We start from the raw sequence: 27,362 nt of genomic DNA, 5'->3' as shown, positions 1-27,362 counted from the left end.
CAATCAATGGTAACTTAACCAAATGCTTCTTACAAGAGACCAGAATTGAAGTTGTACCTGTAACCTGCATAAGTTCCCTGGTATAGGACCTCAGCCTGGCCGAGATTCTATGCACACTTAAGGGTTGGAATCCAGAATGAATTTTGTTAAAGACTGGTCTGTGATCATGGATACAACCGCACCAGGGTACACACTCTCCTGGATACTGACCTATGAGTTCTCTAAAGCGATTTAAATCAGTTGGGACTTTCTTTGCTGCCTAGAGTCCCTGGAGTCCACATACCGGCAGCAACTACAATGACCTGCTGGCCTGGACGCTGAAGAAAATTTTACCTGTTTGGCTGAGGGTTGACTTTGTTTTGAAGCTTTGCTGTGGGCTGACTTAGAGTCCCTCTATTTATGATATATCCTGAGTCAGGCTTTGCAATTGCCTTCATTCAAGCTCAGTCAGCCTGGTGAGGATGTCTTCTTCTGTCAGTGGAGTCAAACTCCACTTGCTACATTTTCGAATGACAAAATTAGCTGTAGCGCCTGTTCGAAGTGCATTTGGGCTTCAGCAAATAGGCACTTTTGCATGGTCACATCATTCCATATAGTCTCTCAACATCTCACTTAAGAGTTAAACCAAAATCACATTTCTCTGCCACTTATGTTAACCTTAACAAAAATCCTGATATGGATACCCCAGTAGGAGAGTCACAAGATGTACAGCACAGAAACAAACCCTTCGGTCTAACTTGTCCGTGCTGACTAAATATCCTAATCTGGTCCCAATTGCCAGCACTTATCCCATATCCCTGTAAACCCTTCCTATTCATATACCCATCCAGATGCCTTTGAAATGTTGTAATTGGACCAGCCTCCACCACTTCCTCTGGCAACTTATTCCATATACACATCACTCTCTGTGTGAAAAGGTTGCACCAAAGGGCCTTTTTAAATTTTTCCCCTCTCACCCTAAACCTATGCCCTCTAGTTCTGGACTCCCCCAACCCAGGGAAAAGACCTTGTCTATTTACCCTATCCATGCCCCTTCAGGATTTTATAAATCTCTATGAAGTCACCCCTCAGCCTCCGACATTCCCTCTAGGAGGGAGACCAGAATTGAGAACCTGTCTGCAAACTGTTGAGTGAAATCGATAGCAAATTTCTACTAAGATTGGAGAACTCATCAGTCATTGCTTAACTTATTGTGTGCTTTCAGTCAAGCAACAGTTTATTTTGGTGCAGAAATTTCAGTGAAGTCTTTAAAGGCATAACATTACATGGACATTTCAAATAAATTAGAGATAGAATGGTCATTTATTGTAAAGCTTGCCTTAATTCAACTACAAGTGTACCTGCAGCAAAGTGCAATTTGATAACTAATTTTAATGTTCAGTCAATCATAAAGTAACAAAGTCAACAGCCTTTTTACTGGGCGTGGAGGCGGAAGGTGTCAGACCACATTGTCCAGCAGTAAGAACATACAGCATATGCAAAGCTTCAGTGACAATAAGTGTGGTGCTGGAAGAGCACAGCCGGTCAGACAGCATCCAAGGAGCAGGAAAGCCGACATTTCGAGCATAAGGTCTTCATCAAGATATTCTTGAAGAAGAGCTAATGCTTGAAACATCGAATCTCCTGCTCTTCTGATGCAGCCTGACCGGCTGTGCTTTTCCAGCACCACACATTTTGACTCTCTCAAAGCTTCAGTGACACACACAGAGTCAGTGGTTACTTTAGTGCCTCAATCCTATCATACTCAGCAAAGTTCACTCTATGGGTGGTGTTGTACATTACTCTTCCTCAGGAGGCTGTTGCCGATGCTGATCATTAAATGTATTAAACCCTCACTAGGACTCTACTTTGCACTCATTAAAGCTTACAAAGTGTAACTAATTTCAGAAAATTGACACCTGGCACTTTACAACATCACTTAGGGACTCAGACATAGAACCACAAGTTTCCAATAACTGCAGCCCCAGAGTGCCAAACTGTATTGACAGAAATTAAAATGTATCTCTCTCCCAATCCCAGATTGTAAATTAGCAAAAGGTCTGCAGAAATGGTGGAGAATTGAGGAACCCCCTGAAAATCCTATGTGAAATGGCAATAGTTTGATTAAAACTAGCATTTCATTCAACAATCAGTGAGATAAATTACAATGGATTCTGCTTTAAAGTTAGATGTGAAATTATATAACTAAAATTGATCCAAATGTATCAATCTGTCCATCCACAATTAGCTGAAGTCCATGAGGGCTTGGCGACATGAGTGGGTTAGAGAGAAACAAGTAGCTGACTGGAAATCTCTGTGCATTTGTAACCTACTTTCACCATTTTGGAAGGATTAGTAACTGGTGCATTAACGTATTTGATTTCATAGTGAATCCTTTTCCATGGCTGACAAGTCCTTAGGTAGGATTCTGGGAGAAGAAATCACTCTAATTAGAAGGTCTATCCTCCATAATATGTTACTTATTTCTCTTTCTGCAGATGCTGCCAGGCTTGCTCAGTACTTCCAGAAGATTTTCTTTACAGAGCTGGAAATCTTATTTTTCTTTTGATTCACTGAAACGTTTAATTAAGTTTTTTTTAAAGATATAAATACAATCTTTTTGGCATACTGAAGAGTTACCAAGTAAAATATGGTCATTTAATGTAATCACCTTTAATAGTATTCTTTTGCATTTAATACCAATATATTTTCCACATTTTGCTTTCAGGTTTTATTGCGTCGTGTTACTTGGGGTGCTGTTCAGGGAGAAGAGTACCTGCCAAAGAACAGAATATTCTTTGTTTTCTTGTGCCTGATGAAAAAGAGGAAGGGATGATCAGCAGTGAAAAACTCTTCATCCATCCGCGCACACAATACAACCATCATTGCTGTAGCTGCTGCTGCTTCAGTTCCCTCCTCATTCACTTCCACAAAAGACTTGTGTGCAACTTTGGAGACATACAAGTCACGAGTTGCAGACATTCCAGACAGATCGGCCCTCGTACTATCAAAAACATCCCCCATGCCTAAACTGGACAGGGGCGAGTTCAGCTCATAGTCACCTTCCAGTTTAAATTTGGGCAGACGAACATGAACGTCCAGCTTTCTCATATGGTTTGGATGTGTCCATTCTTGTAGTTTTTCTAATGTAAGTTCCTGCTCCAGCTGACACAACAAAGCAAAGAAATACAAGTTAGTCACAAAGCAAGAATAGCTCAGGTAAAAAATGACTAGGTGCTGCAAATTTGCTTCCACCTGATGAGGCAATGCTTAAGTTATCTCCTGTAATATAAATAACTGGGAATGAATAATGTGGCACTTAAGATTCCAACAGCCATTTATTACAGCTAACTATTAGGAAGAAACATTACATTCCTCACAAGTGTCGAGGCTAGTATCAAATTGTTAGGCTGTAGCAGAGAACATAAAATTGCTAAGGTGTGAAAGCTGAAGAGTTACCCAAACCACCCTCCTACTCTATAATCCTGCGTTCCCTATGGCTAATCAACCGAGCCTGCACCTCCCTGGATACTATGGGCAATTTAACATGGCTAATCCACCTAACCTGCACATCTTTGGACACAGGGAGAATGCACAAACTCCACACAGGCAGCCACCTGAAGCTGGAATCAAACCCAGGAGCCTATTCTAAATACATAGGAGCCCATTCTAAATACATAAAGATATATTGTGCAGGTAAAGTATTTCAATGTTTTGTGGTTAATCATAATGAACATTTCAATGTTCAGCAGGGGTTTATCAATGAGCACATAAACCAAACAGACCATTTTTCATTTGAGCTAAATACATCTAGTTAGGATGCAACATTCCCATCACTCCCTTTACTGTTTATATTTCTTTTTAAAATTCATAACATATTCGTGTATAATAGTATACATGTATAATAGTGTCCTCTCTAGAACAGAAGAGGAAGATCAGGCAGGTATTGTACCTACAACTCTTGCCTAGTATACCGTCCTTAAATCCCACATCAGTGTTTCCAGTCAATTTTGACTTGAAGTTTAGGATGACATATGAACACTAGCTACAGGAAATGAGTGGAGGAGTCGTTCCCACCACAGAGATAACATTGATATTACAGAATGGTGGGGAAAGCAACATGGGAACCTCATGAAGCATTCTGTGTGAGTTTTGGCATTCTTGACATGCAAAATGAACTGGTTGTGGTCACGCATCTCCCAACGCTAATTACACTTTGTCAACAGCAACTTCTTAAATTAGATTAGAACAGATTCCCTACAGTGTGGGACCTTTGAACCTTCTGTGTTTACATCCAGACATCAACTTCCTTTTCCAACTTTTTTTACTCTCCAATGGTCAAACAAATTTCTTTATTGGATTTCCTGATCAGGTCTGCCACTGAGTAGTATTCGCCTACAATGTCCATCCTAACATTTTCTATTTCTTTTGGCTGTCTCTCCACCTACTTTCTGAATTCTACAAGTGCAAGAATGATGGATAGGAAGAGACCCTCTGGACTATCCAGCCTGTCTCTCACAATCACAGTATCATGTGAATGCTTTTTGTTTTTGTTTTACATCTGGCACCTGCTCGTCTGTATCTCATCCAAAAATCAAGAGACAAGTCTTTTTAAGGTGTTAAAGGCATCAAGGGCTAAAAGGGGAAGAAGTGGGATACAACATTTAGATAGGGGAATAGCCATGGCAGTATTGAATGGCAGAGTAGGCTTGAAGGGTCGAATGGGTGAAATTGAGGACTGTGGATGCTGGAGATCAGAGTCAAGATTAGAGTGGTGCTGGAAAAGCACAGTAGGTCAGGCAGCATCCGAGGAGCAGGAAAGTCGACGTTTCAGGCAAAAGCCCTTTATCAGGAATGAGGGGCTTTTGTCTGAAATGTCAATTTTCCTGCTCCTCAGATGCTGCCTGACCTGCTGTGCTTTTCCAGCACCACTCTAATCTTGAAGGTTAAATGGCTGACCCTGCTCTTAGTGTCTATGTTAACTTGAAATGAAGAAAAGTTGGAGTACCTGTTTCAGGCCTGTAGAATCATCCATGATGTCATCTGGCAACAAGATGATCATGCTTAAGTCATTACCAGCATATGGTAGCTCGAGAACTTGGAGTTTAAATTCTTGAACACGTGAGATAAAGAACTTCTTCATTTGGTACATCATTTTCACTGGCTTTGTTTCATTCTATGGAAAGTAATCAAAGCACTTTATTATTTTGCAATTAAAGTTTAAAAAAATATTGTGTTGAAGGAAACGATAATGAGAACAATTGAAAAACAATAGAATTGTAAAAATACAGGGAAAAACAGTAACTTACAAAAAGAGTATTTCTATATAAGAATATGTAATACACATATTCTAATTCAGAGTAATGCATAACTTAAATCATTTGTACTTTTTCTCATTTTCAGAAGGGACGGACATTCAGGGTTATTTCTAAGAAATGTTGTTTTGAGCTTGGAGCCTTGAGGAGTGGAGGCTTGTTCAAGGACAACCTGTTTTAGTACAGGTACACAATCCTTTATCCCAAATTTCAAAATCCAAACAGTTCCAAAATACAAAGTTTTTAATCGATGTTTTTTTCTGTATAACAAGATTGTTTCGCATGTGAACAGGTGACCCAACTCCACACCCACTCGATCCACATCACTCAGATGTGATGTGTCGGCCTGGCCCAGCACTGGCAGGTGTCTCAGCACTTCTACAAGTCACACGTAAGTCTGCTGTTCAGCCAGACTTCTTGCCACTGTGCCACTCCACTCATCCAGACTTGGCACACAAAGTAAAAAGAAACTACTATTCGTGAAACCCAAAGTTTTCAAATCCATTCAGTCTGTTAATCTGTTGTTGAACAAACAAATTTCAGTGTTCTTACACATCAAAAGTCTTTAGTACTGCAGTACCTCTTCAAAATATTAATCAAAATGTGAACTCAAACCCTCTGCTGAGATAAGCACATTTGAGTCGTTTTAAAATCAACCAAACTTTCATAATGGGCTCAGCTACAATGTAAGCCCTTAGGAAATTACAGCAATGAAGCCTGTCAAATGAGAACAAGTAGTTGTGTTTTTTCTAAGTTACAGCAAAAGACCTGTCAAATCAATGCAATCTGGAAATAATGGTTTGCTTTAAAATTCTGGCAGCAACAGCCTTGTTTCATTCTTTTTCATATGTCTGGGAATTTACATAACATCAGAACATGACAGTTGAAGATCTTATCCATCAATCAACAGTGTTTCTGGCCTACCATAACTTCCTACATCCCACAGTGTGTGTATAAATCCTGGTGTTTTTAAGAGGTCTCTGCATCATTCCAGCTCAAAGAAAATCTGTCTGACTACCTTGACTCCGAAGAAAACAAATGACCTGATGCAGTGATGATACTTGGTCCGAAGTACCTTATTCAGTTTGAATGGCATTTCCCTTGTGTCTTGTTCATCAAAGGTCTCAGCCCAGGTTCCTTTGAAGTAGATAGCATTCACCAACACGAGTCTAGTATCACTGTCCACTGAGCCCTCGGCCAGCAAGTCTTTGATTTTATCTAAATGGAATAAAATTCAGCAAAATCAGCACACTGGAAGAAGACAAAACAAAAGGGAACAGTTTCTGCCATTTGTAATTTGTTTTTGTGATTTGAGGAATTCAGGAGAGAAACAGAACTAAATTAATAGTTCCCAAAGGTTTTGATTATATTTTTGAAAATATTAGCACTCAAAAATTTATGAAAACCAGGACATTAATTAACCAAACTATTTTGAAGGCCTCCTTCTGCTAGGTTATAGATTGTTCTAGTTCACTGGGATAGCAGATGGAAATCAAACCCCACAATTCCCCGAATTGACCTCCAACAAACTGTAGCTTGACCAATCCAAGGAATGTCACCAGACAGTCTTTCCTTCACTCAAAGATTCTTGGTATGTAAGTATTCCCCTCACTGTTTGAAAAGCAATATTGTCTTACACAGCTAAAAATGGACATCATTTAATATTCCCATGTTGCAAAACTCTCCTGGTATCTCAGCTTCATAGCATTTGTATTTACATTCTAGTTTACAATCCAAAAAGGGTGTGGTCCCTTACATGATGTCACTTCATTGGTTTTAGATGCAGCATCAATGACTCTGAAAATGACTGGATTGAATATTCATGATCTCAATTTCCTCAACACAGTTGCAAATGGTATTGCTATCCTGGTCATGTCAAAATCTGTGCCCTTTTCTGGTCATAATAAGTGCCAGATGAACCTTCCCAGTATAGAACCTCCTAACCAAGTACCAAAGCTTTGGTAGATTTGGATGAAAACAGAGGAACGTGCTGTGCTGTCAAATTAGTGATAAAGTTTACATTTCTGGGAGACTTTCATTTTATTTCTCAGAAGTAGAAGCAAAATTTGCTAACTCAGAGCAGCAGTCAGACTTAGAAGTGTGAGAATGGTATGAAAACAAATGATGCACAAACTCAGTAGATCTTACAGCATCTTTAGAGAGAACCAGAGACAGTGTTTGAGTCTGGTATGTCTTATCAGCACTCTTCCAAGTTAAGTCATGACACTGTTTTCTTAGATTCCAAGGCTAGTCACATCCAAAATATTCATGTTGACTTTCTCTCCACATAAATTGTCAGACCTGCTAAGTTTCTCCAGCACTTTGTGTTTATTTCAAACCTCTACCATTACATTATATTTAATGTAAAATGGTACTCATTCCTATCTAACAGGAACTAATCCCAAATGGCCCTCAAATTGTCCTTGGTGATTGTAACTGAAAGAAGTTCAAGTATCAATCATAATCTGATTTCTCTAGTCTGCAGAAAGTTCATCTCTTTTCTGAAAGTTCCATTGTACCCAGTTTTATTTTGTTACTTTGAGGCTCTGTGCATTTTAATCACAAAAAACAAAATGTAAAAACAGAGTTAAGATAATGGGAGATTCTAGGGAAAGTACAAAACATATGGCATGTTTCTTTGTCAAGTCCTTCCAATGTAATGAAAATTAAAGCTTGAAGCCATCAAATGTAAACTCCTGGACATCAGACACAAATATTTAAGATCATCCAGTCAAGGAAATTATCAAGCTCAGTGAGGAGAAATCGATAAAAGAATAACACAATGGAAATGATCAAACAAATGTCGGTCTTGTTGTGCTTCAGATTATAGCAATGTAAGTGAAGCTCATTCACAACTAATGCCTTCTCAGAAATGTTGCAATCTAGCACAAGGTTGTGGACAGTGATGTTAGCTTGTGTCGTGGTATTGCGCAGTCACCATAAAAGATCAATCAACTTCGGGTGTCGTGTGAAATTAGACAGAATTTACACCCAGATCTCTACAAATCTTCTCACTAAAAGTTCACCAATGCCCCATTATAAAGATCATTCCTCCTGCAGAGGCGTCCACTGATTTAGGTGAATGTGGGCAGATTCTGATTACCTTGAGCCTTTTGTGATAAACAGCACATTACACACAAGATTGACATTCAGGCAGCGCAGGATAGAATGGAACATTTGTGTGCCAGTCAGAACTGCTCCAGATTTCAGGGAAAGCCAGTACATAAACTTACCAATATAGAGAACATTTAATTATTCAATTCAATGGCTCATCAGAGAAACTCTTATTAACTTGCTCTAACACCTTGACTTTAAAAAGAAAATTAACCTATTAGGCTGTACTAGGACATACTCTGATGGAGGGACGATTTGGGACACTAATATTGCACCACACCCGCAAAAGGTAGTTAATCCCATTCTCCTGCCTTTTGATATAACCTTTGATCTCCTGACTAAATCAAGAACCTATCTATCTCTGTCTGAAATGAACTCACTAAATTGGCTCCCACAGCCCTCTGTGGCACCACCCTTGCGTTGGAAAGGGCTGTCCCTTCGCTCCGAGGCTGTGCCCTCACCAGGCTGTCTGTCGTATTTGTGGAAACATCTTCTCCATGTCCTTTCTATACCAGCTTCTCAGTATTCTGTAAGTTTACTCATCCTTCTAAACTCTATCCATATCGATCCAGAGACCTCAAACACTCCTCATATGACAAGCCCTTCATCCCAGGGATCATTCTTGTAAACATCCTCAGGAACCCTCCAATAGCAGCACATCCTTCCTTAGATGCAGAGCCTAAAACTGCTCACAACTTTGCAAATACGGTCTGACCATAGTCTTTTACAGCCTGAAAAGTATATCCATACTTGTATTCTCGCCCTCTCAAAATGACTGTGCATATCGCATTTGCCTTCTACAGCTTCAACACTACCTGTCCTTCCACCGATCTTTATCATCTGCAAATACCCTCAATTCTTTTATCAAGATTGTTAGTTATAACGTGAATAGATATGAATCCGAACACAGACCTCTGCAAAATTCCACAAGTCACCAGCTGCTATCCTGAAAAAAAATCCCTTCATTCCCACTCTCTGCTTTCTGCCAGTCAGCCAATCGTCTTTCCACGCCTGTACTGTATCCCTAACACTGTGTTAGCAGCCTATTTAGCAGCCTCCTACACACACTTAATCAACAGCATTCTGGAAATCGAAATAGATCATGTGTACTGGCTCTCTCATTTAATTGACTTAATACCTTCTTCTCCAGTCTCATTTTCCAGTGGTCCAATGTCTACACTCCTCCCTCCCCATCCCCCACCCCATGCCCCAATACTACTTATATGTCTAATATAAACCTTTTGTAGTCTATCTTTGAGCTTGTTTATCCTTATATTTCATCTTCCCCCCCCACCCCCCCTTACTGCTTTATTTGTGATCTGATGCTTTTTTAAAGGTTCACAATTCTCTGGCCTCCCATTAATCTTCATTACATTGCATACTTTTTTCTTTTGCTTTTATGCTGTCTTTGACTTCCCTTATTGGCCATAGTAGCCTCATCTTCCCTTTAAGGAGAAAGTGAGGACTGCAGATGCTGGAGATCAAAGCTGAATATGTGTTGCTGAAAAAGCGCAGCAGGTCAGGCAGCATCCAAGGAACAGGAGAATCGACGTTTCGGGCATAAGCCCTTCTTCAGGAATGAGGAAAGTGTGTCCAGCAGGCTAAGATAAAAGGTAGGGAGGAGGGACTTGGGGGAGGGGTGTTGGGAATGCGATAGGTGGAGGGAGGTCAAGGTGAGGGTGATAGGCCGGAGTGGGGTGGGGGCGGAGAGTTCAGGAAGAAGATTGCAGGTTAGGAAAGTGGTGCTGAGTTCGAGGGATTTGACTGAGAAAAGGTGGGGGGAGGGGAAATTAGGAAACTGGAGAAATCTGAGTTCATCCCTTGTGGTTGGACGGTTCCCAGGCGGAAGATGAGGCGCTCTTCCTCCAATCGTCGTGTTGCCATGGTCTGGCGATGGAGGATTCCAAGGAATTTGTGGCGGGTATGGAAGTGTCCCTTGGGGCCTTGAAGGAAAGTAAGGGGGGAGGTGTGGGCGCAAGTTTTGCATTTCTTGCGGTTGCAGGGGAAGGTGCCGGGAGTGGAGGTTGGGTTGGTGGGGGGTGTGGACCTGACGAGGGAGTCACAGAGGGAGTGGTCTTTTCGGAATGCTGATAGGGGAGGGGAGGGAAATATGTCCCTGGTGGTGGGGTCCGTTTGGAGGTGGTGGAAATGACGGCGGATGATACGCTGTATATGGAGGTTGGTGGGGTGGTAGGTGAGGACCAGTGGGGTTCTGTCCTGGTGGCGGTTGGAGGGGTGGGGCTCAAGGGCGGAGGAGCAGGAAGTGGAAGAGATGCGGTGGAGGGCATCGTCGACTACATCTGGGGGGGAAATTGCGGTCCTTGAAGAAGGAGGCCATCTGGGTGATACGGTTTTGGAACTGGTCCTCCTGGGAGCAGATGTGGTGGAGACGAAGGAATTGGGAATATGGGATGGCGTTTTTACAGGGGGCAGGGTGGGAGGAGGTGTAGTCTAGGTAGCTGTGGGAGTCGGTCGGTTTGTAGTAAATGTCCATGTCGATTCGGTCACCTGAGATAGAAATGGAAAGGTCTAGGAAGGGGAGGGAGGAGTCTGAGACGGTCCAGGTGAATTTGAGGTCGGGGTGGAAAGTGTTGGTAAAGTGGATGAACTGTTCAACCTCCTTGTGGGAGCACAAGGCAGCGCCGATACAGTCATCGATTCTTCCTCCATGGAATAAATTTCAGCTGTGCCGCCCAAATTGCCCACAGAAACCCCTGCCAATGCGGCTCCACTATCTTCCCTGTTAGGCTGGTCCCACCAACTCTGGTCAGCAACTCTGTCTTTGCAGTTACTGTTACTCAATTGTCATACTGTTATGTCCAGTTCAAGCATCTTCCTCTCAAACTGAAAAGGCGCTTGAATAACGAGAGACCATATCCTGGATTCGAATGCAGCATTTCGAGTATATTCATTAGATTACTTACAGTGTGGAAACAGGCCCACCGAAGCGCAACCCACCCATACCCCTACGTCTACCCCTTAACTACACTACGGACAATTTAGGATGGTCAATTCACCTGACCTGCACATCTTGGGACTGTGGGAGGAAACCGGAGCACCCGGAGAAAACCCACGCAGACACGGGGAGGACGTGCAAACTCTACACAGTCAGTCGCCTGAGGCGGGAATTGAACCCGGGTCTCTGGCGCTGTGAGGCAACAGTGCTAACCACTGTGCCACCGTGCCGCCCATTCATCACAAAAAAAAAGTCAGATTCCAAACCAGCAAGCCAACTGCTTCCACTCAGACCTTAAATCAAGGTAACCTGGTTCAGGTCCAAGGGTGTTAATTTAATAAGCAGAAAATAAAGAACTGCAGATATTCGAAATCTCAAACAAAAACAGAAATGACTGGAGAACGTCAGGACAGATGACAAGTTCACAGCATCTACTTTATGCTCTCAATAAAATTTCTTTAAATTTTTTTCTTCAAATTCCAACATCCATATTTCTCTGGGTTTTAAATTTTTCAGTTCTCGCTTTAACCTCAGATTGCAAATGTCCGAATGAGGAGAACAACTTACTTGCAGTCTCTGCTTCCACCCACTTATTGATCTCCTGCCTAACTTCATTTGCAGCAGTTTGGAAATCAACTGCAGACATCTTTGCTCCATAGAATTTCATGGAGGACGTAAAGAATTCCTGCACAATACATAATGGAAAACAGAATTCTACACATTTTGGAAGATTTGAAGATTGATTTAATAATGATCAAATAATTGACCACCAGAATTGCTAAACGTTGGTGTATTGTCTGCACAGCAACATTAAAATAGATTTGAAGAATGTTTGATGCTGGGATGTGGCTTTGCTGGATAGGTCAGCATTTATGGCACATCCTCAAATGCCCTTGAGAAGGTGGCAGTGGTGTGTAGAGAAGGCAGGGCCAGAAGTTTGATCAAATGGTAGTGAAGGAACAGCAAAATAGTTTTAAATTAGGATGGTGTGTGACTTGGCGGGTTACTTACAATTGGTGGTGTTCTCATGTGTCTGCTGTCATTGTCCTCCTAGATAGTCAAAGTCATAGGTTTGGAAGGTGCTGTCAAAGAAACATTGGTGAATTCCTGCAATGCATCTTGTAGACAGTACACACTGCTGTTGCCAAGTGGCAGTGGTGAAGGGAACGAATGTTAAAAGATGGCATACCAATCGAGTGGGACATTTTCTCCTGGGTAGCATTAGGTTTATGAGAGGTTGTGGGAGCTACACTCAATCAGGCAAGTGGAGGCAATTCCACTACACCTCTGATTAATGCTTTGTAGACAACGGACAAGCATGATGGAGACTGCAAGTGATTTACTAGGCTCAGAACTCTGAGCCTCTGACCCACCCTTATAGCCACCGTATTCTTATGGTTAGTCCAGTTCTGTTTCTGGTCAATAGTAATACCAATGTGTTGAGTCTCAAAGATTCAACAATTGTGATTTTGATAAAAGGTGTAGATTATTATTTTTTGGGAGACTGGATTGTTAAAATAGAGGCAAATAGGTTTTGTTTTCAGTTTTGTGGAAGCAAATGAGATTTTACCTTAAAAGAAAGTAAAACATTGTTTGGAAGCAAGGCTTATGAACATCATTTCTAAATAAAGCACAAGATTCAGTCAACTACCCAATCAAATGCAAATATTCAGATAGACAGTGAAAACAATCCAGGGGTCTCTGCTGTTTTTGCATTCAATTCAGAAAAAGATTTTAAGCTTCATCCTAGGAAAATAACCAGGCATTCTGTTCAGGAAGGAATAGTTTCATCTAAACACCTGAAATGTCTGTTGGGTTTGTGAATTCTCCAAGCTATGAGATTTTGTATGGAAGCGTTCAAGTTGTCTGAATTGAAAATAGGTTTAGGCCATCAGAATTGGAAAGAAATTATAAAACGGACCCAGAAGGAGAATTAGGAAATATCAGACAGGGAAAGAAATGTAAACAATGAGATGTGAGTGATAATTCTCTTGGATGCATATCTGACAAGGATACCTCTGGAAGGAAGACTGAAACATTATTTTGCTGCTTATGTTGTGTTTCCTAAACAATATTATGAAGCATTGTTTGTTTTTACTTCTTTTGTGTAGTAACACTGTCTTCTTATGTTAAAATACATTGGTAGTCTCAAGAAGATGTGTTCAATGACTAACCAAACCTACAAAAGATTTAAACTTATTACCTATCAAGCCTGGTTTCATTTTAGGATCTGACTTGTTCAGTATTAACATCAGCTGGGGTCATAATTTAATGCCATTGAATGCCAAATGAGATGGTTAGATTTTCTCTTCTTCAAGATGGGAAATACTTGGCACTTGTATGGTGTGAATGTTGCTTGGCAGATAGCTGGAACTCTGTCTTTGAAAGGATCATTGTAGGGACCCACATGCAGTACAACTGGCATGAGTTTTCTAGCCTAGTTCCAGAAAAGTGGAAGAATGTGGAAACTGGTGACCAACTCACAACTTACCTCTAGGAAGCTATAGGTCTTCTCTCCATATAGTCGATTGGCCACTTTCAACAGATATGCAGCATCAGCTCGGTTAATCTCTGATTGCATTTCCTGGAATCCAGAGTGGACATTTTGAACTTGATCAAAATGAAGAGTCTGTTATCAGAATAAATGCAGAAAATAAACATTACACAGGGAATTGAAGAAGAAGTTATTATCTCCTATTTTTAAGTCCAATTAGAACAGGGATGAGGAGGAATTTATTGTCTCAGCAGGTATCTTTGGAACTCTTTACTGTGGAGGGTGTAGAGGTAGGGTTGTTAAGAATATTCAGTGTTGAGATAGACAGATTTTTAATCAGTGAGGCAATCTCAGGTTATGAGAATGAGGAAGGGAAATGGAGTTTAGGATTATCAGATCAGCCATGATCCCATTAAATGTCAGAGCAGACGCTATGGACTGAATGGCCTACTTCTGCTCCTATATCTTATGGTCATACAATCTCTTTCCGCCATTTTGGTTCCTGCTGGTTTCCTTCACACTTTTCCTGCAGGCAAATTTTCTGTGCTGAGATACTATTCTGCACTTGTTGATCACCCTTCAGGAATACCTAAAGAAGCCATTCCACAGGTCTAAGGTGAGAGACCATTTAACAGTCATTTATTCAACCAAGGGTCAAGTCATTTAAGAAACAATCCTGATCTCAGGCAACGTCCACACATTCAAAGCAGTAGAGGTCATCGAGTAATGAAGCAGAAATTCCAGTACATACTCCCATCCAGAACAATGATGATTCCACTTAGATCAGCTAACAGCATAACTAAGAATTGAATCTCTGACTCTGTTAGGTTCTGCCCCTCACTTCCTCCTGAATTTATCAAGAGAACACAGACTTATTTCATACATACTTTTGCCATCTGAGATGCCGTGTTATTTTTTGCTCCAAGGTAAACCATGGCCAATGCAACAGAGATGCTGAATGGAGAAAAAAAGATGTTGCCATCTTGATTGCTTTCAATCAGCTTTCTGAATAGGTCAAGAGTGAAAAGGCAATTTGCTTTGCTTAGCTCCTCCATGGTGTTTTACACTGCAAAGAAAGTAAATATAAATTACAAATGTTTAGTATGACACGTTCTCAAGAAGGTTTACAATTTACTAAGTTTGCAACTGAGGAAGGAAGTGACTTCTAAGAAATTGCAAGCTGGGCGTTTGCAGTGAAATGTTTACAACCTCGCTATAAAACTGTGTACAGGCTTTTATTCTTTGTATGACTAAGGTGAAGTTGCTGAGGTAACCTTGGTTAATTGGTCAATACCTGAGGCAAAAATATCTATCTTCAATGCATTCATATTGAAAAACCAGCTTTTAAATCAACATTATACTTTCGCTGCTCGTTGGATGCTGCCTGAACTGCTGTGCTCTTCCAGCACCACTAATCCAGTATTGTACTTTCCAGTCAGCTAAAGTAAATAGCTTAACTTTACTTGAAGCAGATAATAATATTTGGAAATAATTGTGAAATAAAAAAGTGAGGCCCAAATGCACCTTCTCGGAGATAGCAGTGGGAAATATCACATTACATACTGTTAAAAATGAATGTTAAAGGCATTAAATACAATGTTACTATCATGAAAGAAATACAATTTGTTTCTAATAACGTACTTTAAAACAGAAGATATCTTTCCATACAATAATGTTTGAATACATTTTTCTCCAGCATCTTGAATCCTAAACTAGCATTAATCATTAAATTATGCAAGGTCAAATGCACGTATGTGAACTTTTGTCTACCGTTTACTCTTCTACCACAGACCACATGCTTACTATGGTCATTTTAACTAGATTTATCTACTCCGTAAAACAATGCAAAAAGATTACCCAATCAAAGTTAGGAAAATTAATAAGGCATTGAAGCAAAAAGGTGATTGAGTAGTGTAACAGGCTGAGGAGCTGAACAATCAGGTTATGTCTTATCTTTTGAGTTTAGGCTGTTGATTTTAACTTCTTTCAGTAGTTTATTAACCTGTGGGCATAAAACACACTATCAAGCATGCAATATCACACAAGACGACTTATTCTTATATTGTGTGCCATTGTCCAACATTATCAACACTTCAGTCAATGGTCAGCCACTGTTATTCATGTTTCAACACTTGTCTCTTCTGAACAGCTAGTAAAAGAAGCCAGTGAAAAAGACTGGAATTCTGCTTTTGGCTGGTGAGCTTACTTGTGCATTATCTTGAAACAGAAGGTTTTGAAAGAATACGTGCAGAAGCACACACTGATATTCTAGGCTATGTGTAGTCCCATGTTGCTACATGTCATTCTGTTCATAAAACTTGTGTCCACCATTCATCTTGATTTCATAGGGAAACAAATTTACAAAATGAGATGTAAACACTTGATCATCAACTATTAGTTTCAATGAGTTTCCATCACAACCTTCAAATATTGTTCCTTGAGCAAATGACGAGATACATTGACAAATAACCAGAAAGTTCCAGATGAATAAAATCAGTTGATCCTTATCTATTCAATCTTCCATGAATATCCTATAGTTTCTCATACAGTTTTGAAATCTTAAATGCAACTTGAGTTTTCCCATGCACTACTTCACCTGGAAATTTATACTTACCGTTGATCACTCACTTACTAGTTCCCTTGCTTTTATTGATTTCTAAAGCATTCATAAGACACTTACATTTGATAGTTAAAAAGTGTGGTGCTGGAAAGAACAGTTGGTTAGGCAGCATCCGATGAGCAGGAGAGTCAACCTTTCGAGTATAAGCTCTTCATCAGGACCACAGTTCTTGACTCTGATCTCCATCATCTGCAGTCCTTACTTTCTCACACTTATGTTTGCAGAGGATTGTAAAGGGACAGAAACCCTATTAGACACATGCAAGCTCTACACAGGTTACCTCCCATCTTACTTGCCCCTGCCCTACCAACACAGCTTTCTCTTCCCTTCTTCCTCACCTCCTTTTCTAGGTTCCCCTGGAAATGCATCTGTTCTCTTTTCCATGACCATTCCATGAGGACACATGTTTTATATTCTCACCCCCACTGAGTAAAGGACTGCTGCCTTAATTATTATTTCTCATTTACAACCTGGTTTTGAACCTTACAAGTGGAGACATACCAAAAACCTTCAGAGTTTGAAATAACTCTCTTCTGTAACTTCTCTAGCCTTTCATTTCTAGGTAATAGTCCTTCCTGATAGTTGCAACTTCTGTGGTGGTACCACTCCTGTAACTTTAGGAAATGTGGAAACAAAGGGCTTCCAAATCCTTTGAAACATGGAGACCAGAGCAGCACATAGGTGTGATTTCTCCAGGTTGTACAAATATTTGATTTAATTTATTGTAGTTATATGTACCCATATTCAATGAAAAGCTCTGTGTGTGAGCAGTAGAGGCAGATCATAGCAAACAAGTACATATAGATGCTAGGGTGCTTAAACACAGTGAGGCATACAAGGTTACAGTTGCACAGGATTTGCACAAATCACAATCAACATTAGCAAAAATATTTATATAGTGTCGCTTCCTACCTTCAATTTGATTAGAATTAATTTTAACTATTTATTCTGAATTCAACTTCAAAGTTTATATGAGAAACTTTTTCGAATGTGTTTTGGAGTCCAGGTAAACGAGACCATATTGCGGTCTGGTCTGCATTGGAGATGTTGCTTCCACTAAGCGGGTGAGCATAGTAAAACATGATCATTCCTTTTCTATTGTGTATTTTTTCATCAGCTAATGGAGAGATCCTCAAATACACTTTGCAGTATGGACAGAGTTTTAATCTCCTGTCTATCTTATACCCTTTTTTGAACATGAGCCCCTCCACTGACCACCTTCTGGTCAGTGTCTGTCCAAATGTCCAACCACTCCCTCATAAATGCATCACTGCCTTAAAGTATCAGTCCTGGGGGGATCCTAGATGGCAGCGTCCTGGTAGGAATACGTTTGCTGGGCCCTGCGCTGCAATACCGACTCGACAGAGGCAGAACCTATTCAAACACTTTACTGTGTGTCAAAACACAAAGGAGCTGGAAACCTGAAAAACCTTACTTACCCTTGTCCTTGCAGCTGCAGAATGCCGAAGAAAGGAGGAAGCTCGCCTGGGGCCGGGTACACGGGCCAGCCCTCTGAAGCAGCAGGCTTGCTTACTCACCAGACCCTGGTTGAGGAGCTGGATATATCCCGCAAGGTCCTGGGGAGGCAGATCCAAAAAAAATGAAGAGAAGCTGGCTCCTGTATCTGCTATGCTGCAAGTCTTGGGAAAAAGGACCAATGAGCTCGAGCGCTGGGACTGCAGGGGTAGAGGCAAAGACTGACTCCTCCAAGAACTGCATTGAAGCCCTGGAAACACAGGTCCAAGGTCTGTTGATCTGGTAAACGATCTTGAAAACAGGGGCAGAAGAAAGAACCTGAGCATTGTCGGCATACCGGAGGGGACGGAAGGTGAGCGGCCGGGGGAGTTCTTCAATAAGTAGTTCCCGGAGTTCCCCGGTTTGGAGGTTGAGAAGGGAAGGATAACAATTGAAAGAGCCCATTGGATTGCGGCACGAAAACCAGGGGCAGATCAGCGCCGACGCCCCGTCCTGGTGAGACTCCAACATTATAAAGACAAGCAAAGGGTCGTGGAAGCCTCTAAAGCCCGGGGAGGGACCCGAAGGTGTTGGTATGTGGTGGCTCCAGGATCATGGTTTTTCAAGACTTCTCAGCAGCAGTGGTCTGGAAACAGAAGTCCTACCATGGCATCAAGAGGAGATTGAGAGAGCTTGGGATTCGGTATTCCTTACGATATCCAGCGGTGCTTCAGATCAATCATAATGGTTCCATAGATTTGTTTGACTCAGAGAAAGCAAAGACCTTTGTGGACATGTTGACTTACGTCGAATGGACGAATTGGTGTAGAGGATAGAACTGTTCAGGTTTGCTTTTCTTTAAAAAGGACTTGGTGGAGTCTCCTTTCTGGTAATAAGTTGCATGAAATGATGTCCAGGATGGATAGAGTACTTATTTTCAATTTCTAAGTTATGTTAAGGGATGGGTGACATATTTATTTTTAGTTTACTTGTCTATAGTACTAACCTTGCTCTTGGTGTTTTACTTTCTCTACTGGGTGGGCGGTGTGTGTGGTGTGATCCTAGCTGGTAGGAGTTGAGAGGGCAGTTGGAATAGTTAGTAGGGTTGTAGGATGTGTAGGTACCCCCTTTGAATTGGGGGGTAAATTCCTCCAATCAGTCCCTTTGGCGATTTTTTTGTATTTCTGTTTTTGCTGTATATAGTTTTTATAAGTTTTGTCGATCCGTTGGATGTAGTTACTTTAGTCTGTGTAATTTTGGAGTTTTATGGATTCTTTTGCATTAAAGCTCAGGGATCTGTAGTTTGGGTTCCTCCTTCCTGGAGACTAGATGGTGCTGTGGAAGGTTATGGCTAAGGATGTTTTTAAGGGGTGCACCTGGGATATTAAGGGAAGTCACTCACCTGTCAAGAGTAAAAAGATACTTTCCAGCCTCAAAAGGGAGAAGGTGGATGTTGCCTTATTACAAGAAATACACCTGGATGATGCAGAGCATTTGAAGTTCAACAGAATGGGTATGACCAGGTTTATTTTTCATTTTCAATAAGAGTAGAAGAGGGGTGGCCATTTTAGCTAGAAAGAATCTCCCATTTAAGTTATTAGAGTGCATTAAAGACACACATGGGAGATTTGTAATCCTCAAAGCTTTGGTACATGGGGAAGAATACGGGATCTGAAATTTTTACTGTCCCTTGACCCACCCCCTTAAATTCTTCACAGCCGTACTTTCTAGACTGGTGAACCTTGCGTCCCAACATATTGTAGGAGGGGATTTCATTTGTTTCATAGACCCTACAGCAGACAGATTGCCCAAAGGTACGCCGGTATCTTCTTTGAGATCTAAACAATTAAGGGAACTGTGTGCTGAACTGGGGTTGGTCGATGTGGGGGCACCTTCACCCTACTAGCAGGGACTTCACATTCTTCTCACCACAGAAATGCCATACCAAGACGGATCTTTTTCTGACACCCACAGCACATCGAGGCTCGGTGACGTCATGTACAAGAGGCAATACCATTATTTCCAATTACGCCCCAGTATATTTAATGGTTATGTGTAAGAATACAGTGGTAGGCTCAAGGCACAGGTGACTGGACCCCTTCATCCTTAAGGATAGCAAGCTTATCAAATTTTTTTCTTCTGAGTTCAGGACTTTCTTCGGTATTAATTCAGGCTCGGCCAGTAGCCCATCCATTCTTTGGGAAACAGCTAAAACCTATGCTAGGGGGTTGATTATCTCATATTCAGCCAATAAGAAGCTACAGACAGGTGAGCAGCAACACTTGCTTGAGACGCATCTAAAAACAGCTGAAAAGGCGTACATGGACAGGTCCTCTCTGGTTAAACTGCAGAGGATCACGGCGCTCTGGTCCAGGCTAAACTCTATGCTCACACAGACAGCCAAAAGGGAGCTCACATTTTCAAGTCAAAGGCTGTTTGAGTATGGGGATAAGCCGGGCAAGTACCGTGCATACCTTACTAGGTAAAGGAGTGCCCGCCCCAAGCCATTACCTCGATCAAAGAGGACACTGGAAATTTTGACCTACAGTTCTAAAAGGATTAATGCAGCATTCTGGAAATATTACTCTGAATTATACCATTCTGAAAGCTGAGAGTGGGCAGGTTAGGATGGAGTCCTTTTTGAAGAAGTTGGGCCTTTCAGTAGTAACCCCGAACAAAAGTCTCTCCTCAATGCCCCGTTGTCAGAGCAAGAGGTGCAGGAGGCTGTGACGCAGCTCCAGAATGGCAAAGCGTTGGGTCCTGATGGACTCCCCAGTGAGATCTATGAGGAATTTATAAGTATATTGTCAGGGCCGATGCTTAGTACATTTAAAGACCCACATAGTCATAGCCTCGTCCCACCATCTCTAAGAGAGGGAAATATCTCTCTCATTCTTGATAAAGGGAAGGCCCCGGAGGATTGTGCTTCCTATACACCCATTTCACTCCTGAACGTTGACTTCAAAATTCTATCCAAGACTTTGGCATTAAGGCCAGAAACTGTACTGCCCTCCATCATTGAGGAGGACCAGACAAGATTCATAAAAGGTCGCAGATCGACAGATAATGTCAGGAGATTACTTGACACGATCCAAGTATGTCAACAGCTATCGATACATGGATTGGTGATCTCCTTAGATGTGGAAATGGCATTTGACCAGGTCGAGTGGCCAAATCTTTTTCATATTTTGAAGCAGTTTGGCCTGGGAGAGACCTTCATCAGGTGGGTGGAGGTTTTGTGTAGTGATCCTCTTGCCACGGTCCTCACCGATGGTGCACAGTCAAGCAATTTTAATATTTGTAGGGGTAGTTGACAGGGCTGTCCCTTGTTACATTGGTGATTGAACCGCTGGCAGAGGCAATATGCAGGGATCCAAATATAACTGCTCCAGAAGTGGGGACGAAGTCACATAAGATCGCACGGTGTACGGATGATGTCCTTGTCTTCTTATCAAATCCAACAGTTTCAGTGTCACACCTGGTACAATGCATCAACTTATTTAGTGGCTTCTTGGATTATAAGATCAATTTTGCGAAGTCTGAAGCCATGCCCATGGCTGGTCTCCCGAGAGTGCCTGATCCTGACGGCAGATCTCTGTTCCCCTTTAAATGGTCGCAAGGGGGCTTTCTCTACTTAGGCATATTTATTACTCCCCATTTTGAATGGGTATTTAAAACCAATTCTGTCCATTTATTCGACAGAATCAAGAAGGACCTTTGTAAATGGGAGGCACTTCCGAATTCTTGGTTATGTTGGATAGCCCTCAGTAAAACGAACATTCTGCCCCGTCTGTTGTATCCTATGTGAATGCTTCCTCTGTTTTTCACTGAACGAATATTTAGAAGACTGAATGGCTGGTTTAGTTCTTTTGTCTGGTATCGAAAGCAGCCCCTAATTAAATTGACGAAATTTCAGTTACTTTACAGACTGCGAGGAGTGGGCCTCCCAGATACCAACAACTATCATACAAGCTCAACGCTATCTTACATGAATGATTGGGCCCAGGGGGACCCTCACTCACTTTGTTTGGAAATCGAAACATCTCAGGCAAAATGCCCCCTTGTTAGCCTGCTGTTCTTAGACAAAACGAGAACAGTTAAGGAATATTGCCATAGCCCATTAGTCATCAGTACTGTTAAGGTGTGGAGGGCAATGCGTCAGGGTGAGGGCAATATTATCAAAACCCATCATTTTTGACACCTATAGTTGGTATGCTGGGCTTTTAGCCAGGGATAATGGACTCTGGGTTTAAACTATGGGCATCAAGGGGCGTGTCTTGTCTGGGTGATTCATTCAAAGGGGACATACTGATGTATTTTGACCAGTTGGCTCGGAAATATGAATTGCCCAGTAGGGATCTCTTTTGCTCCTTTCAAATTATAAACTTCATACAAAAAGAGACCACACTTCTTACTGATCCTTATAGGTCCAACATGGAGAATAGGGTGTTGAGTGCTGAGGGTACATTATCTGTTAGCAACGCTTATCATCTATCGGGAGAGGATCCCTCGGACGAGACCGAACAGCTTTGTAGGATGTGGAAGAGGAAGTTGGACGTTGAGATCTTTTCTAAAATATGGGAGGCTATCTGGGAAAATGCTAGAAGGATCTCAATTTGCAAAAGGACCCACACCTTGCAATTGAAGATTCATCTGGCCCCAGACCGCCTCGCTAAATTTAAAGTGGGAGCATCTTCAATGTGTCCTAAATGTAAAGTGAGTGTGGGCACGCTGACTCAATGTCTTTGGTCCTGCCACAGACTGCGGGCATACTGAGTGCTGTGGTAGGCGAAATAGAAAAGGCCTTGGGGGACGGAGGTGAAGTTGAACCTGGTATCTCTTCTTCTTGGCTTTGTTAATTCTCTTTCATCAGATGCACAAACAAAAAAAGGCTTTTCAGTATTCTCACTTTTTGCGTTAGAAAGAACATTCTGTTAGGGTGGGTGTTGGAAAATCCCCCGGGGTGGTGGACTGGCATAAGCTAGTCATGAAGCACATCCCCTTAGACTTTCTGACGAGTATGGTGTACCATAAAACTGAGAATTTCTGTAAGACACGGTGGCCCTTTTTAGACTACCTGGGTACAGGTTTGTCCGCCATACTAACATGGGACTTTACATAGCCATGGCAATTCTAAGTAATGGGTTTGGTATCCAGGGGGAAGGAACTACGAACATATGAATATGTATAAACTTATGCGCTCGATGATCGAGGGCTATTGCTTTGTTTTGCTGAGCTGTGTTATGGTTGTTATCATAATTATTATTGTTCAGATTCTCTTTTATAGCTTAGTTATAAGTTAGTATTTATTTATATAATTAATGGTTTTGCTTTTTTAAAATATCGGTTTGAGTTATATTTTATTTTTAATAATAATATATTTTAAAATATCTATCCTAAACTCTCTTCATTTTGTGAAAAGAATTCCTACGGTCCAAAAGGAGGCCAGTTAGTCCAACAATTCCACACAGACCCTCTGAAAAGCATTCCAGAATTTTTTAAAAACTGCATTTCATGCTATTTGTATAAAAGTGTGTATGAATTTTACTTGGTTTCATTTTCTCTGGTGTGTTTCTCAAGATTTTCCCACTTGCTTTTGCAGAATGTGGCCAGTCCGCAATTTTGCTTCTGTGTAGAACTTTCAGATAACTAGCAGAAAGTGAGGACTGCACATGGAGATCAGAGCCAAGAGTGCGATGCTGGAAAAGCACAGCAGGTCAGGCAGCATCTGAGGAGTTGGGGATTTGATGTTTCAGATGTTTCCTGATGAAGGGCTTACGCCCAAAATGTTGATTCCCCTGCTCCTCGGATGCTGCCTGACCTCCTATGCTTCTCCTCTAACTGCCCAGTTACTGTAATAAACTGGGACTATCAGCCAATGCTGCTGCTGTTTTCTCTCTGGGCTGAGATGTCAGTCACCGAGCCTGACAACTGCCCTGCAGTCATTTTATGCTGGGAGCAGAGCTAATGTCCTCAGGGTTAGACTCCTCCCCCTTACGGAGCAGAGGGGTGTAACATGTAGAAAGTGATGGCTCAGCTGCTGCTGAGTCTCTTTGACCCTCTGAGCTCTCTGCTGACTGGTTTCTGAAGCTAACTACGGTCAAGCACCATCCATTCTGTGTGACTGCTTTTAATGAGTTTAATGTGGATAATTCAACTCACTGTGCACCTTTGTGCATTCTGCGAGTGCCATTTTTGCTTATCCCCTATTTGAAACAAAAAATCTGAATGAAGGCAACAATTCCCGGAGTGGGTGAGTTGTTAACCAGAGGCTGCATCTATCTTCTCATGTGGATGTCATCATTTTACATATTTTATACCTATCCCTTACGTTTGTTATTGTATTATGTAGTTTTCCCCTATATTATTACTCTTTCAAATTTTACCATTTGAATTAGAGTAGGTGTTTCTTCCTGGTCATAAATGTGAGGCATTGCACCTTGATAAAACAAACAAGGCTAGGGCTTATACTATTATTGGTAGAGCCTTGTGGAGTGTTGTAGCACAAAGGGACCAAAGGACCAACTTCACATAATTCTTTGAAGTTTGCATCACATACAGACAGGATGGTTAAAGAAACAATCATTTGTCATGCTTGCCTTCATTGCTCAGTCCTTTGAGTGTAGGGGTTAGAAAGTTCATGTTGAGATTGTATACAACATTGAGGAGGCCTTTTCTAGAATACTGTGTCCAGTCCTGTTTGCTCAGTTATAGGAAGGATATTATCAAGCTGGAAAGGATTCAGAAGAGATTTACCAGAATGTTGCCAGATATGGAGGGTTTGAGTTATAAAGAAAGGTTAGATAGGCTGGGACGATTTTTACTAGAGTAAAGGAGGTTGAGATGTGATAGGTTGTTATAAAATAATGAAAGGTATAGGTAGAGTTAATGATAGTTGCCTTTTCACAAGGATGGGGGATTTCAAGACTAGGGGGGACATTTTTAAGGTGACAGGAGAGAGATATAAAAAAGACATGAGGAGCAAATCTTTTACAGAGAGGATGGTTCACGTGTGGAATGAACTTGGTTGTGGGTACAATGACACAATTTAAAAGACATTTGGGTAGGTACATGGATAGGAAAGGTGTGGAGGGCTTTGGACCAAGAGCAGGCAGGTGGGACTAGTTTAGTTTGGGATTATGTTCAGTATAGACTGGTTGGATTGAAGATTCCGGCAAGGAAACAGACCCTATCTGGTCGATATCCTTTCCTCACTAACAGGAACAGCACAGTGGCTCATTGGTTAGCACTGCTACCTCCCAGGTTCGATTCTAGCCTTGGGCGACTGTCTGTGTGGAGTTTGCACATTCTCCCAGTGTCTGCGTGGGTTTTCTCCGGGTACTCCGGTTTACTCCCACAGGCCAGGTGAATTGGCCATGCTAAATTGTCCATAGTTGTTAGGTGCATTAGTCAGAGGGGGGTGGGTTACTCTTCAGAGCGTCAGTGTGGACTTGTTGGGCCGAAGGGCCTGTTTCCACACTGTAGGGAATGTAATCACTTAAGCAAGTTGTCTGGTCATTTGTTTCATTTCTGGTTATGGGATTTTGTTGTGCACAAATTCGTTTCTGTACATCTGACATTATAACAGTGACTACACTTCAAAGCTCATCATGGGCTCATACAAAGTGCTTGACAGCCCAAGATTGTCAAAAGTGTAATATAAACAGACGTTCTTTCTCTCGATCGATTAAAGATGCCTATTGGAGTTCCTCAAGGTCTTCACATGGTTAGTGACTGTTAACACATTGCTGTTTGAGAGATCTTCCTGTGACCAAATCAGCTTCCTTGTTTCCTACATCACAACACTTCACTTCAAAAGCTATTCCTTGGCTGCAACATGCTTTGTCACATTCTAAACCCACAAGATCAGGATTGGACAGCAGGGGCAATCTCATAGAAACCAATACATTTCTAACAGGGTTGATGCAGGAGTAATGTTCCTGATGATCAGGGAGTCTGCAACCAGGGTCACAGTCTAAGGATATAGGTCAGGCCAGTTTGGAATGAGACCCAGTGAGTGGTGAATCTGTGGAATTCTCTGCCACAGAAAGCACAGAAATAGGGAATGTTTTCAAGAAGGAGTTATGCATCATTCTGAGGGATAAAGGATCATAGGGTATAGAACAAAGCAGGAAAAGGATACTGAGTTAGATGATCAAACATGGTCATATTGATTGGAGCAGCAGGTTCAAAGGGCCGAGTGGCCTATTCCTGCTCCTATTGTTAGAGTCATACGGTTGGTACAGCACAGAAACAGACCCTTCCATCCATCTAGTCCTTGCTGACCAGATGTGCAGAGTTAACCTTGTCCCACTTTCCAGCATTTGGCCCATATCCCTCTAAACCCTTCATATTCATAAACCCATCCAGATACCTTTTAAATTGTACCAGCCTTCACCACTACCTCTGGCAGCACATTGTATACACACACCACCCTCAGATGAAAAACATGCCCCTCAAGTTCCTTTTAAATCGTGCTCCGGCACCTTGAACCCATGCCCTCTAGTTTTGGACTCCCTACTCCGGGAAACGACCTTGACTTTGCACCTGATCCACACTGCTCATTTTATAAACCTCTGTAAGATCACTCCTCAGTCTTCCACAGCCCAAGGAAAATATCCCCACCCTATTCAGCCTCTCCCGGTAGCACCAACCCTGGCAACATCCTTGTAAATCTTTTCCAAGTTTCTACAAAAAGCTCTTTGGAAATCCACGTCCTTTCCATGAAGCTGATGTATAATAATAGTTCCTGCTTTGCTTTGATCAGCTTCAAGATTTGTTGCCTTCATGGGTAACGCACTGACTTATTTTCAACTCATCGCCCTGTCTCCAGGAAAACTGGACGCACAGCGATCCTTTCTGAACTCCTTCAGTAATCCGGGGGAGAAAAGTCCCATAGTATCTTCACGATTCACAGCTAGTTTCCCATTTTTAAGAATCATGACTTTTACGTGGCTGCACTCTGGAATGGACGTATTTTTCGGACACACCAGCATAAAACATTTGCAGCAAGTAAACACACAACATTGTCAACCCTCAGGTTTGCTTTTACTTGGCGCCTTTCATGGTTCAGATATGAAATTAATGCAGCGCTGACAGGGAGATGTAGGGTAACCGAGCGACCCGGCTGAGAGAGAAATCCCTTTACCTGATGCTCCAGGATCTTTCAGCAGCTCCGACTTCCTTGCTTTCTCGGTGCCCCCGCCTTTAGGGCGGTGTTTTATCCCAGCGCTTCCGCACCCACAGCCTCGAATTGACTGCACTCCTACCGCTTCTCTTCTCAACAAACAGGAATTAATCGATTCTGACTTGTGCTTGAAAGTTGTTGCCAAATTACAGAGATTCTGCGAAGTGTCTATGTTCCGGAACAGTCTCAGAAACTGAAACAAAACCTCCAGCTGAATAGAGGTCGGTGAGGTACTGACCCAG

General features: G+C 41.8%; 1 protein-coding gene across 1 annotated transcript; it reads right to left on the bottom strand.

Annotated features, from left to right (window-relative positions):
- Positions 1-2,633: 2,633 nt before the first annotated feature.
- On the bottom strand, positions 2,634-27,362 carry LOC140464908 (leukocyte elastase inhibitor A-like). The gene is made up of 7 exons (XM_072560513.1): positions 27,082-27,362; positions 14,746-14,924; positions 13,856-13,993; positions 11,932-12,049; positions 6,370-6,512; positions 4,988-5,155; positions 2,634-3,144 (listed from the first exon to the last, which is right to left on the bottom strand). Exons 2-7 carry the CDS (start codon positions 14,911-14,913, stop codon positions 2,740-2,742), a joined length of 1,140 nt encoding a protein of 379 aa, XP_072416614.1. The 5' UTR covers positions 14,914-14,924; positions 27,082-27,362; the 3' UTR covers positions 2,634-2,739.

The sequence above is a fragment of the Chiloscyllium punctatum genome, chromosome 41, assembly GCF_047496795.1.
Source record: "Chiloscyllium punctatum isolate Juve2018m chromosome 41, sChiPun1.3, whole genome shotgun sequence".
In the NCBI taxonomy this organism is placed as follows: domain Eukaryota; kingdom Metazoa; phylum Chordata; class Chondrichthyes; order Orectolobiformes; family Hemiscylliidae; genus Chiloscyllium; species Chiloscyllium punctatum.
The sequence above is the reverse complement of the archived record's forward strand: the minus strand, read 5'-3'. Positions and strand labels throughout refer to the sequence as shown.